This window comes from Dendrobates tinctorius, unplaced genomic scaffold, assembly GCF_039654945.1.
Source record: "Dendrobates tinctorius isolate UK_male_01 unplaced genomic scaffold, ASM3965494v1 ptg000051l, whole genome shotgun sequence".
NCBI classification, from domain to species: Eukaryota; Metazoa; Chordata; class Amphibia; order Anura; family Dendrobatidae; genus Dendrobates; species Dendrobates tinctorius.
Window position 1 is genome coordinate 14,924,150 of NW_027361719.1, and position 14,456 is coordinate 14,938,605.

Here is a 14,456-nt window from a genome sequence, read left to right on the forward strand (position 1 = left end):
TGAGGGGTCCTGTGGAGCCTTACACAATATTAGGCACTGGCTCCCTTCAATGTTCTAGCTGTTGATCTGTTGGGAACAGTGTTTATCCCAGGCAGCACAACCACACAGAGATGACTGAGGACAGCAGATCCTCCAGTACTGCCCAGCAGCCACACACGCCTCCTACAGCGGACACAAGGAGGGGATACTGGAGAACTGGCTGGGAAGTCCCCTGGTCCCATGATCCGTCTTGGCCTCGGCTTGCCGGAGCTTGCATCATCCGCTCTGACTCATCCTACTCGTGACTTCCAGCAGGACACTTCCGAACCTCCCCTCCTCCATAGCATCCCACGCACATCCAGCCGCGCCTGTTTTTGCGTCTCAAGCCTCGTCCTGCATTCCTCGGCCGCTCCTCATTGGCTCTTTGTCCTGGCTTTGTACCAATTACTTCTTTATACCCCATTGAGAACCAAAGAGAAGAAGCGGCTGTGTAATTGGCCGGCGTCATCTGGTGTCACGACTACTCCTATTGGCTGAATCCTCCGTATATATAGCGGATTTCTGCGTTTCGTCCTTCAGTCGTTTTGCTGAAGACGCAGACGATGATTAACATGAGCTCCTGGTCTCCAAACGAGAACCCACTCACCAGCACCCTGCGCCGCCGCGGTCACTGCCCCTATCACCAGAGAACAGACCCTACGTGGAGAAAGGTGAACGGTCACGTGTCTTCTGTCCGCTCCTCGTCCTGTCAGCCATTGTCTGTGTATTGGGGCGGCTTCCATGAGTGCAGGGGTCACATGGCTGCCACTCTGTGTGATGGAGGGTGACCTTGGTCCTAGGGTGTGATTGACCTTGATGGATGGAAACCTGTAGGCTGTTACATGGGGAGGTGGGATGATGTGATGGCTCCCAGTCTACATCCGCAGTTATTGTGGTCCCTGTATGTAGCTGTGGATGAGCGCTGCTGGCCTCATTGTTGTCGCCGCTTTCCTCGGTCATCGTTGTTGTCTCCTCGGTCGTGGTCGCCGCTTTCGTCGGTCGTTGCCGCTGCTATTTACCTTTCCTGGACAAAAGGACTTTTGTTTGCAAGTTCCACTGGTCATCTTTGGTTGCTGTGTGGACTGTTATGGTTACCGGAAATCCTAAGTTTTCCAGAGAGCCCTTGTTTCCTGTCATTGATTTGCTCACACTGTGGTTTGAGTTTTCTTTTGTGTAGGGTTTTTTTTTTTTTTTTTTTTTAAAAGATTGGTATAAAGAAACAATCAGATGAGCTGGAGAATGGCCTCATTTACTGTACAGTGGTCCTGTCTGGTTCCAATACATTCATTATTTTTTTTTTTATTTGTTTTCAGGAAATGGAAATCAGATTAGCAGTAATAATCAGTGGGGTCTCATCAGCTTTAGTCGGTTTAGTTGGCTATTTCTCACTTCTCTATTGCTGGGGAGGGGATAAAAAAAAAAACCCCTCAATTTGTAATTGTTGTGATTAGAGCCTTATTTAAGATCTGAGACGGGCACCGTCTCTTTCCATCCTATATACAGTGTCCGATCTCCTCCTTGGTGTGGACTTGTCGGTGCTGCCTGGTCACATCACATCAGTGGCTGTAAGCCGATTACATGGACACCAGCAGCCCTCAGTGATTATCTGAGAGCAATTCAGGGACAAGCGTCCCTGCTGTGTGTTGTAGTATGTAACACTCCGTAGTTGGGGAAGACTGACTGCGTCCTAGGTATATGGGCGCCTACAGACCAGAGCTGGGGAAGACTTTCTTAGGATGAGTGTACTTCAATTTGAGAGAATTTTTTTTTTTTTTTTTGCACTAAATTGTCTTGAACTAGTTTTGAGCACAGTCTTAAAACGGTGAGGGGAGAGTGTGATACTTCACGGGTCGTTGTGTGCCAAGTTATGTCACTTATAAAATCTGCAGAAAACTTCCAGCTCCCTGTACTCATGGCCGGGCATGTCGCCAGTGGTGCGCACGGTGCAGCAGTGACTGAGTTATGTTAGATGGAGTCTGCCCCCACTCTCCCCACTCTCCCCTCCCTCCCAAATTGCAGACTGCCCAAACCTTCATATAGGGAATCCTGGCCCCTGTAAAAATCATACTACGCATTTATAGGGTATCTTAGAAGTTGACACTTTATGGGGGGGGGGGGGGAGTCTGATATGCAAAGGAAGTCGGCTCTGATTCCCCCTTATGTGGCCTATGCCTGGGTGCACCATCCCGCTCTCGCCTTACAGGTGCTGGCGTGTCTGAAGCTCAGCGCGAATGCTGTAGCACATAATCTTGCGCACTGACACTGGATGAGGCGCGCTTAATGTGCGAGCGCTCACAATGCCAGTGCACACTGGTTCCTGTCTGTGGCTGCAGTGAGGAGGCGAGGGCGTTCTGGTGTGCAGCTGTCTGCTCACATCCTCCATCAGATTGTGAGTGCGCATCATCACTTTGCGTGTTTGTGCACTCACGGATATGACGGTGTCTGCTCTCTGCTTCAGAGACCTGTCAATCACTTATACGTACAGGCATTATTCTGCAAATAGGAGGGTCTGACTGCTCACCAAGGCAGAGATCCCGCTAAGGCTTCAGTGGAATGCCCTCCTTTTCATAGCAAATAACTTTATTAATTATACTTTATAATTTACTCATGATAAATTATGTATGCTTTATCTATGGGACCTAGCCCCTATTTAATGTTTAATTGCCATTTTGGGGGTGACAGATTCCCTTTAATGCACTGAGGAAATAACCCACACCTAAGACATTAGGTCACTGTACGCTACACGTGCTCTTCGCTGCTGTATGGGTATTTGAAAGGTGTCCCCCTCCAAAGTATTGGGGATGACTTGTTAGTTGGTGCAGCTGATGGCTGGGACCCCTGAGGGGGTCAGAGGACAGGTGATTGTATGATCTCTGGGGTCTGCCTCTGACACAGCAGATCAGTTCTAAAGGTGACTATAAATGTTGCATAACCGTCTGCTGACAGCAGTGTTTCTGGATTGCCCCATACAAATGCATGCTCTGTGACGGGAGTGGGCTTATATTGGGGGAACAAATGTATCCATTGTCAAATGGCATTGGAGCCCCCCATACACATCAGAGTGCAGATTCATCCAACCCTAATGTGTTTAGAGGCATTATATATTGTCATTTGGTGAGGGTCTAGGTGCTGAGACAACCACTGATATCTTAAAGTAAGGGGCAGAAGCCATTCTTAGTTTGGCTCTATAGCTTGGTTCACCTTTAAATTTACAATTTTCTGCAGATCTCCTTAATCTGGTTTTGTTCGCTTACCTTACAGCTTTTCTAGCGCTTGCGTCTAACAATGTGTTCTCAGAATCTGGATCACCACCATTGGATAGATTACTATGACTCACTAGAAGTTTCTCAAAATGATGGGGACTTTTTATGTCCTTGGCCACTGCATTCATAGATATGGCCTAATGGAATCAAAGGGGTTGAATTAAATATTTTTGGCCTATCCTTAGGCTCTGGCTGTCAATATTGGTATGGGTAGATCCAGCAACCCCACTGATCTAACTGGTAGTAGATCTAGTGGTGGCTAAAAGTAAACAGTGCGGAGTTGTAACAAAGTTGGATCAAACTTCTGGACCACAAGGGCATGGCCAGACATTGAGAGAAAGCTAGATGGGAAGGTTTACTTAATCTCCATTAACGGCTCTGCCTTAGAGGCAGAAAGCTAGAGATAGATGGAAAACAAGCAGGTGTGAAGGTGCACCTTTATGTTGGCCATGGTGCGCTGAGCTCTTGTACTTGGGTTGCACAGCCTTCCCACCTGCTTGTGTTCCATCTCTCTGGCTCTAGAAAGAGGAGGAAGGCAGAGGAAAAACAAGTCTCCCTCGCACAGCAAAATCCTGATGTCTGTACTGTTTCTTTTTCTTGTTTTTAAAATTCTTCTTTTTCTTTTTTTTTTTTATATGGCTACAACTGATGTATTTCTTCTTTTTTCAGTGTTGGAAGAGAAAGACGACTTTTTTTCGCCATCACACCTGAGGTAATGTTACTTTCACTCTGCCCATTAACCAAACTCGTTACTGACACCCAGGTCTCCACTGGATGGGGTCCACACCATTACCATGAGTACGGCTGACTAATGTGCTCACAAGTCTTACTCCTGCCAAACATTTAGTAATGGTGCTTGGTGAACAAACATTAAGTTGTGATTAAAAAAAAAAATACAAGAATAAAAATAAATGACCGTAACATTTCTTTGTTATAGTGTGGTGGGATTGTGCAGCAAGACTGCTAAAAATGATGGCAGAATCCTTACCGTTCTGCTCCGCCAGCCACTTGTCTGGGTTGGATCTGGAGGCCTGGTATGAGGACCTACAAGACATCTTGTTCTCTGAGACAAAAAATCCTGCTGCTCTCGAGTTGGTATCTGAGCAGGTTAGTGCTGAAATGACTCTTGTAGACTGCTACTTGTCTCTCCAGAGTCCTTCATGAAGACTGATAATATTCAATACTATGTGTAATGAATCGACCTCCTTGTGTTTTTAAGGTGACCACTTATTCTATGGATAGGTGACCACACCAGGGAACCCACTGATCCTAAGAACTGTTCCACATTCATGGTCTGTGGGACTGGTGGAGACCACACATGGCTTTCTCCAGGAAATCCATAGGCTTTAAGTGGAGTAGTGGTGTGAACGCTCATTCTCCACTTCGTTAAGCTGGGGCACTGCAGCACCGTTGCTTATAATGGGCAATTGTCGCTTCTACTTTGCAAAAGCTTTTTACAAAAAAAAAAACTCCCCTGCTGTGGATCTATAAAGGCAAAATCAGAATCTGTATTACATGGCACCAAGTGAACATTTGCTCATGTAGTGCATTAACAACCAGAACTGCTCTGGTTATAAAAGGTGAGCTCCAACCAGGGAGACCCCTCTCCTCTATGATGCCATTTATGCCCTTCTTTGGCTTAATTATAAAGGTTGTTTTAATGGGACACCCCCCTTATAACAAAGATTTATGTCTTTCCCTTTTCATCCCATTATTTCTATTCTCTACATTTTAGGTGGCAGAGGTGGAAACTCTGGATAACTCTCCATACTTATGGCCTCTTGAGTCAATAGATCCAACTTTACCAGTGAACTTTACTGATGAAGAAGTGGATGCTTTGGAAACAGTGGTTGATCAATTGCCCTCTGAAGTTCTGGGGTTTCTTGCCCAAGCATCCCATAATGACTTTGATAATCCATCTACTTCTGCAGAGTCTCCACAAAACCACCAGGATGGGGTCACGGAGGTGGACTCTGGCTGCAGTAGTTGTCCGTCCCAAACACACACGGAGGATGAGGACTCTAGTGGCAGCCAATGTGGAACCAAGAGGAAGAGGACCACCCAACCCAGAGGAGGAAAGGTCCGAGTGAAGGAAAAGGAACAGGAGAATGAACGGAAAGTGTCTCACTTAGTGGCGGAGAACGAGCGATTGAAAGGGGAGATTGACCGGCTTACGCTGGAAGTGGAGAAGACCAGGAAGTCCCTCATAGAAAGAATGGTTAATCTTAAAAAGTGATATCTTCTGTCTGAACTGTATGGGGAAAATTGTCATGTTTGGATTATTCTAAGGACATTGAGTTGTCACTGTATATACAGTACTTGTATGTAATTCATAGTATTTGTTACATAAGGCACTGTGCACCAACCTGATACGGCTACACCCATCTCGGTAGTACAAGCGCATGTCATCTGATGCCTCATTACAGAAATGTCTTCTAGAGGAAGGTAATCCTGCACAGTATGGCGCCATGTGCACGAGGCTCCAATGTTCCTGCCATTAAACATAGCATGTGTAATACTGTATATATCATCACCTGTGGTTAAAGCATGAACTGGAATCTGTATATTCTGCAAATACAATAGAGGAAGACTCTATATACACAACAGTGCAGTTAGGTTAAAGGGAATGTGTCACCCCTGGGATGTCTTTCAGCTATTATTATGGGCAGACAGCTGATAAAACTGTTCAGTAGCAGTGACTCACCTGTGCAGAATTATAGTGAAGCCAGGGGCCTAAAAATGGTGGAAAAGGCTTGTATAATTGCGTTATTGCAGGTTGTGGGATTATGGGGGCCACCAGTACACGGCACTATGACACTGGTGGGAGAGGGGTGGTACGCAACTGAACCCCGGAGGCAGTCTTCTTCCAGGCACCGAACACCCTGGATCCTGCAAGAACGCCTTAACATACAGGATTAAAAGATGAATTCTCAATAACCAGACTGCAGCAATGAGGCATACAGGTAGAATTGTTAAAATAGACCCATAACCTGTATGCCCATATTAATAGCTTACATATCCAGGGGGGGGTCACAGATTCCTTTTCCAACTAGCTGCCATTCACAGCAGGAGTTCTGTACACTAAATACAGAAGTTGGCACTGATGCCAGGAGGCAATCATAGTCTATAAAGTGCAGACGGTCCTTTGATAATTTTCTGGCACAGCAAACAGACCAATGACTGATATTACCCCTCTGCCCATATACTGCCTCTGCCTGCAGGGGGATACAGATCCATTTCTGAAATATGACCAAATCTACGTCTTGTCTGGTGTTTTCTTTTTATAATGGTTTTCATGATCTACAGTTAATAAATCTCACTTATATAAAATAGAGTAAGAAATAAAACTACACTAAGTATTCCTGTCTGGTGTCTAAAGTCCCTCATTCTATAATAAAGCAGTACGTGTTCCTGAGACGTGCACTGTATAAACTTCTCCCTGCCAGGATTTCTGCTCCCAGTTGTTTATGGCTTATTGCGGAATTCACGCTGTCAGGAAGTGGCAGGAGCGGGTGGTCCTGAGTGCAAGTATGTGATTTGCATACTTCTGGCCACAGTCCAACTAGCTGTATTTGGCATCACTGAATACATTTGTTGAGGAAGGTTGAGCATGTCTAGTTGGCAGGTGACCACATGTATGTAAATTGCATACTTGCGGTCACCTGCCTTCGGGCTGGACAACGCCTTTAACAGCAGTCATCTAATTTACAGTCAGAATTGGTGAGTTGTTAGGCCACGAAAGACCGGTTTCTGTGCTGCCCTTATAGTTGCAGAGGGTAAACTTCCGTATCTCAGCCACTGTGACTGTCACGACTTGGCCTTCAGCCGACTGTGATCTAGCCCAACAATGAATCTAGATGCCTGTGTTGTGAAGTGGATTTTGTACCAAAGACGAGTGAATGATGCTGAAGTGTGTATTACAGATGGACCACCTGTTAATTCAATTTACAGCATTGGAGGCATGCCCCAGCTGTCTGACTACAGCCATAATATAAGGATTAAAGTGTTTTTGCAGAACTGTGACTGCAGAGCTAAGGACCTCAGCTTACAGTACTGTAAGGACCACTCTATTGTGCTAATTCACATGACTATTTCCCACAGTCCCATAATTTGTATTGTGTGGGTGGCTCACTCATCCATTTACTATAAGGTTCCATTACTATAGTGTTTTAATGTGTGCTAGGCAGGAGAACACTGCTCCTTTGCCTTCCCAGCTTACTGTCTGACTAGGGCAGTAACCTGCAGTCTGCCTATTGGGACCAGCGGTGCGGTTGGTCTCCCAGCCTGCTAGTAAAGGCAGCTTATCCTCTGCAGCGTGGGAGAAGCCCAGGGATACTGAGGCTGGTTAGAGCTGAGATCTGGCAGCTTCTGGGGACTCTGAGCAGGCACTAAAGACCCAGCGTGCAGTGCAAGATGGTATCCAGCCTGCAGCGTTGGTCGGTAACCTAGGCAATGAGCTGTATACCTTTTTTAAAATTAACAATCTATTTGTTCTTGAGAATGGAGAGGATTTTTAATAGGAGGCAAAGTTGGTTATTCTTACAAGCACTTTGCTGTTTTAACTGTTATTTAAATGTAGTCTGTCAGTACATAATGACTTTACAAACCAAACACAGGTACTCGGTGCATCATGGCAGGGCCAGGCCGTTCAGTGCACCTTCCCACCTAACTAGATTTCCCTCTCTCCACCCTCTCTGTTTTCTTTCATAGCTCTTCTGGCTTTATAGAGGCAGAGAGAAATGGAAAACAAGTGGGAAATCTGCTTTGTTTGAACAGTCATTTTGTGCTGACACTCACATTTAAACAATGTCAAGCAGAAGCGGTCTCTTTTAAACAGACTCCTTGCTTTCAATAATGCATGACGTAAGATTCTTTTCCAATCACTTATTAATGACCCGATCAACATGACAGCCGCCTCCTCCTGACTTATTTCTTCAAGATCCAGCATAGGTTTATCTTGGAACTAGTAATCTAATTAAAATAAAGGGCAGGCGGTAAGCTCTAGATTTAATCATCAATGATTGCAAAACAGGGGTGGTAAACATGTGAGGACACCATAGATGGCCAGAAGATGGTGGGGCAGTGCTGCCTGAGCTACTACAGGGGGATTTATTTTTCTTGTGTGTTCAACAGTGCTGGAGAGCAGACATGTAATGGTGGGGGGGTTCATTTAATTGCAATGAATTGTGGATGACAGACTTTTAATTAATGACGAGGATAGGAAACAGGACAGATGCTAGTAATGAATTGGGAGAGGAGATGGGAAGGAACAGGGGCTACTTATCTTGTATTTTTATTGGCTTGGGAAAAAATTGGCTAAAATGGGAGGGCACATACAGGCTAACAAATTTATATTTTGACTGGTGTGTTTCACACTGGCTAATTATATAGTAATGGAGTGGTGCATATCTGTGTGTAGCCCCAGCCTAAATTTAACAATAGAGCCTTTGACCCAATCGTGGCACTGGACTCTATTTTAGTTTGAGATCTCTGTTGTAAAAGAAATGTACACGGATCAGTAGTTTAAGAAGAAGTACTGGCACAGAGCAGACAATGAAGGGCAGCCAATTTTTCAGGTCAATATTATTTTTCTTAGCAGCAAATTGGCAGTGAATTAACTATCCTCAGTCATAAATGAGTAGGGTCAGGCTGACATATAACCTACTGTTATAGGGTATAGTATTAAAGGGGTTGTCCATAGAGATGAACAAACCCAAACTGTAAAGTTCGGGGGTTCGTACCAGACACCTAGTTTCAGGTGCTGAACTCCGAACACGGACTTCTCGGAGTCTGGTTTACAGGACAGAGATTTTCCAGCTCCAAAGCTCAGGTCCCAATTGTTTTATATGGGGTTCAAGTTTGGGTACAGTTCTGGTACCCGAACTGAGCTTTGGCTTAAAGTTCAGTCAAATCCAAACTTCTAGATCCACTTAAATCTAGTTGGAGGATTCCCCAGCACTGGTCATGTGATCACAAGTATGTGACATTCATACTTGCATACTCCCAGCCACATTTCAACTAGACTGTTTCCGGCCTCACTCAATTAGCTAGCACTGAGCGAGGCCATGCCCATCTAGTCAGAATGTGGCCGGGAGTATGACTGTTGCATATTTGCGATCCAATGACCGACATTGGGGAATACTCAAAGTGTGCGGGATGTAGGGATTCACATAGAGTGAGTGCAGACTTGTAGTTTCACAATGGACAACCCCTTTAATATCAGTTTAGAGGACGGTCTGACACCTGCACCAGCTGCTGTCAGCTCTGTACTTTATGTAAAAGCTGTTCTCCAGTCCTGCAGCTCGTCTTCTGCTCACATCAATAGGCGCTGAATGGCACTGCTTGAGAACACTTCACAGGTGCATACATCTAGCTGCCTAGGAAGTTGTAAAGAGTTAATGAGCTGGATTCTGGGTGTCAGACCCCATTGATCTGGTATTAATGACCTATACGCAAAGATCTGTCAGGAAACATGTTGCAATATTGCATGTAACGTAGTAAGGGATCACATGTGCATGAGATGTCATACGTCTGACATTTTCACACTGTAGAATTCTAAATCCAGATTAGGAATCAAGTTCTGTTATATTCTATGGTAGAGATTAGTGATGAGAGAACGTGCTCTGGTAACGTGTTATCCCTTTATGCTCTGGTGCTAACCGACTGTCTTTGGTGTGCTCAAAAAATATATTCGAGTCCCTGCGGCTGCATGCATCGCGGTTGTTAGGCAATCCCTAACCGTGTTGTGCCTGTTGAAACTACTGACGGGTCGTTTGCGAACAATCCGGTACAAAGAGCCGGCCCCCAGTGAGAGCCACTAAATTCTGCAAATGGCACTCACAGGGTGTAAAAGCCCGAAGATCGGCAGACGTAACTCCTCCCACCCGAGCAAAACTCCACCCACTCATCAATTGGTTACTAGCAAGTGGGCGGACTTTCGTACACGTGAATGCATATTTAATAGGGATCCATATAGGATCCAAAAAGAGCCATCTCTTTTTGGTTAGCAGAGCCATGAAAGCCAGATCACCAAAAAGAGCCAGACTGCCCATCACTAGTTGGAGCAGCCGCGAGACATGCAGCCGCGGGGACTAGAACATATTTTTCAAGCACTAAGACACTCGGTTAGTATCGGAGCATGCTCAGATAACACCTTATCCGAGCACGTTTGCTGATCACTAGTAGAGATGTAGCACAATAATCCTGGCTTTGTCCACCAGGCTTGTGTTGGTGCATCTCCTGTATCAATGGTCCTAAGCTGATGGCATGTGGCCTGCAGACTCTACCCAGCGTCCTGTGGGAAATGGTGGCGCAGTAATTGGTGTTGCTATAACACTGTTCTATTTATCTCCCGGCTCCGGCGGCCAATGCCGAGTGTAATAAGCAGACACATCTTTCCCTGGTTGCACGTGCTCACTGAGCCATGCAATCCTCTGCAATACCTTACAGCAGGGGAGACCGGCGCTCCTACGATGGTGTCAGGTGCCCGCTCAGGTGTAAACAAGAAAAGGAAGATTTTATTTAAAAGACTGTTCACACACTTAACCCATTCAGTGCTGCAGCTGCTCCACAAGGTTTTTCTTTTAGCTCGGGGAGATTTATTTCTTCTTCTTCTTCCCTTTCTGAGCGGGGGGTTCTGGCGTCTTCCCTTCTGCCAGGGCAAGTTTTTCTTTCAATGCCAGAAGCTTCTGTACCTCACCGTCGATCGCCGGTTTCTCTGCCTTCTTGCCCTTTAACTCCCGAACAAGGATGCCCTAAAAAGATCAAATCATTTACATGATAAAATAATCCAACCTGCGGAATCTATACAAAGACTGGAGCTCGCACACAGCGATGAGAGCCGGGGCCACGCCGTAAATGACGGTAGAGCCGACTTATGGTGAATGTGGATTATAACGTATCAGGCAAGTGGATGACGCATTAAACATTTTGTCCAAATTCTACAGACATTTTCACGTTTCCCCTATCTAAACCTGGATTATTCTGCTGTGCAGATGCAATGGAGCAGGTGTGACACACACAAACTTAGCTTCAGATCGGCCGTGGAAGTGTGTGGACCTATACTAGGGGGCAATCTGTGACAGCAGCTTAGCTATAGGGCATCTACGCGTCACATACCGTTTGGTTATTGGCTTAGAATGCTGCCTTGTCTATCCCCCATGCTTTACACTGCTGTTCTGCTTAGATAGGCTGCCGTGCAAAAGCACATGGGAATGTATGTGGCTATTAGGTCATGTTCACAGAACAAACAATTGCACAGTGAAATCAGTGAAGACCATGAGGACTCGGATTATAGCTCTTACATGTCCCCAAACCCACATTTATCGGCTTAAGAACTGAAAGCTCAGGTCTCCGTCAAAACCCCATGACACCTGTCTCCTTACCTGTTTCTCCACCTCTTGCATTAACCCTTTTATCGTCTCCGGATCACCAACTTTTGCAGTTTCTTGGTCTGTGTCAGCCAGTGGTGATGGCGCTTTAGGCTCCGCTTTCACCTGCAGATACAGACACGTGAAGTATTGGTGGGAGATGAATTATCACCTGAGCAATCTGACACTGAAAACACAGAAGTGGACGGGGTGAACTATACGACTCCATGCACAGCAGCAGCTATAGGCTAAGTTCACACTGGTCGTTTTTGCTGCGTTTTTTTGTTTCCTGCAGCAAAACCTCAGTGCTTGGCAGGAAAGAAGCTGCGGGAAAAGGTTTTGCTGTGTTTTTTTTCCATTCAATTCAAAAAGTGAAAAACGCTGATAGAAGTGACATGCTGCTTATCCAAAAAAAACATGCAAAGCACAAAATACCGATGACATTAAAAAAACAAAACAATCTGTGTGCATGAGATTTCTGAGATCTCAGACATAGCTGGTACTGTAAACCGCAGCTGAAACTAAGCATAAAAAAACCAGCAAAAACGCCCACGCTGTTACACAAGCAATGCTTCTCGAAAACCGTCTCTAATGTGAGGACCTCAAGTAACAAGGGAAGAACTAAACTCAGTGCTGCAGTCAAAATAGCCATCTCCGTTTACTGGCGTCCAGCTCCGGTGAGAATCCAGCCAGTGACCTCCATGTATGGCGCTCCTACACTCACACCCGATATATGGCGTAAATGTGAATCATAGCTCTGCGAGGGATTATACTATGGGGGGCAGCAGATAATTCAGCATTGTTTGAGTAGAGGAGAAATTGGATTTGTGCTCCTCTGGTCGGGCTTCTAGTCCACAGTGGCAGCCGGAATCCTTAGCGCCTCTTGGGCTTACCAATCTCTGTGATATCCAGACACATATCATGGGGCCTGGAGTGAGCACCAGAGGTGCCCAGGATAACGGGTGAAGAAGTGAAGACTGGCTGCCATGGATGAGCGGACAGGACGCAGGATCAGGGCACCGCAAATCAAACTGCTCATCTTTAATACGAAAACGTTGATTGGCCTTCAATTAAATGGACACTAATGTGTTTATGTGGATGTATAATGGGCAACAGACTGTGAGCGCTCACTGAAGACAGTGACTGATGTGAATGGGGACAATCTCTGTACAGCGCTGCACAATGTGTTGGTGCTTTATGGGCAAAGTATTAAGTTGTATGGCACAAAGAGGTAACAGCAGTAAGCCAGCATGCATCATACAAAACGGTAGGTTACCTGCTTCTCGGTGCAGTCACCGTTCAGCTGAAGGAAGGAAAGTAAGAACCATAGCAGAAGAATTAGGCTTGGCAGAGAATGACCACCATGTATTATAAAATGAGCTATCATATACAATTAAGAGGACCTGAGGAACATTTTCATAATATTTTTATTGCTCCTATTGCATTAAAAGCAGGCATTGCCTAAAAAAGATGTGACTTTTAAACAGTCTCCATTAAAAATGTCCAGCCATTTTGCTGCAGAGTCCTCCACCTAGCTACCTGCTCTGAAGAATGTCAGATTTTGCAAAGCTATCCGAGCTATGCTCCTGCCTCTAACAGCTTATTGCCCACATTCTCTCCCTTCTCTCAGTGGTAGAGCAATTAGCAGGGAAAGCGAGAAGGATTTACACAGCAGAACAGTGTGGAGAGGTAGGAAAGCATTTAAGTTCTCACTGAAGCCTTAGTAAACAGGCTGTAGAAATCACTAAGAATAACCCTATGCTGACAGCTAGTGAAGTCTGCAGAACCCAGGACACATGGACTGCACATTCACCACATATAACAGAGGATGTGCCCACAAGAAAAGTATCTGAAACTAGCTAAGAAACTGCATATACTGGGATGAGAAAATGAATAAAAGAAGATTGCAGAGTCAAAGTTAGAGCAATAGTATTAGCCAAAAATAAACAAACATGCAAGTATTTATGATTTACGGCATATAAAGTATTATTCCTTCAGACCAGGAATTGATTGTAAACCAAGGAAAATTATTAAACGTGTTCCTTCCTTCCTCCAAAAGAGAACTTTTTTTTTAAATATGCAAATGGTATGGTAAGATGCCTCGGTGCACTGCTCCATCCACGTGTTTAGATTACCATCATGTGATTAATACTGCTGGCTTTTTTTAGAATACCTTCTATGTTGAGTAATAGTGCTGGCTTTAACAGAGCAAGAGCTATCAGAAGATAAACCTCTATTATGCGATCTAAGTCCTTGTGCAGGAAATCACGCTCTCCTCACTGCGGACATCGCTTGTCTCCTCTGCATGACTTCAGTTCACAAATCACTCTCTCCTTGCAGCTGACATCACTACACAGCCATATCTGAGTGATGTCAGCAGTGAAGATAAAGTGATGTGTGTGCTCACTCCTGCACTGAAGTGATAGCAGAAGAGACCAGCGATGTCAGCAGTGAGCACAGATTGATGTGTGTGCGCACTCCTGCAACTGCAGTGCAGGTGATAGCAAAATAGACAAGCAATATCAGCAGTGAGGTGAGCGTGATGTGTGTGCGCACTCCTGCACTGCAGTGATAGCAGAGAAGACAAGTGATGTCAGCAGCGAGGAGAGAGTGATATGTGTGCACTCCTGCACTGCAGTGATAGCAGAGGAGACAAGAGATGTCAGCAATGAGGAGAGAGTGATGTCTGTGCGCACTCCTGCACTGCAGTGATAGTAAAAGAGACAAGCAATGTCGGCAGTAGGAGACTGTGATGTGTGCGCGCACTCCTGCACTCCAGTGATCGCAGAAGAGACAAGCAATGTCG

The 14,456-nt window shown here is 45.4% G+C and overlaps 2 protein-coding genes across 4 annotated transcripts in view; one reads left to right on the forward strand and one right to left on the reverse strand.

The window, feature by feature from the left end:
• Nucleotides 1–537: 537 nt before the first annotated feature.
• DDIT3 (DNA damage inducible transcript 3) lies at nt 538–6,640 on the forward strand. Its single transcript, XM_073576824.1, has 4 exons — nt 538–689; nt 3,951–3,993; nt 4,219–4,388; nt 5,017–6,640. Exons 3-4 carry the CDS (start codon nt 4,251–4,253, stop codon nt 5,515–5,517), a joined length of 639 nt encoding a protein of 212 aa, XP_073432925.1. The 5' UTR covers nt 538–689; nt 3,951–3,993; nt 4,219–4,250; the 3' UTR covers nt 5,518–6,640.
• A 4,138-nt stretch (nt 6,641–10,778) lies between these two features.
• MARS1 (methionyl-tRNA synthetase 1) overlaps nt 10,779–14,456 on the reverse strand; it is a 66,261-nt gene continuing 62,583 nt past the window's right edge. For 2 of the 3 annotated variants that reach the window (XM_073576822.1, XM_073576820.1), the window contains exons 20-22: nt 12,927–12,953; nt 11,666–11,776; nt 10,779–11,035 (exon numbers count right to left, since the gene is read on the reverse strand). In XM_073576822.1, the coding sequence (XP_073432923.1) occupies nt 10,880–11,035; nt 11,666–11,776; nt 12,927–12,953 (294 nt within the window). In that variant the 3' untranslated portion in view covers nt 10,779–10,879. The remainder of the gene's footprint in view (nt 11,036–11,665; nt 11,777–12,926; nt 12,954–14,456) is intronic. The other variant, XM_073576823.1, reaches the window with a different exon arrangement.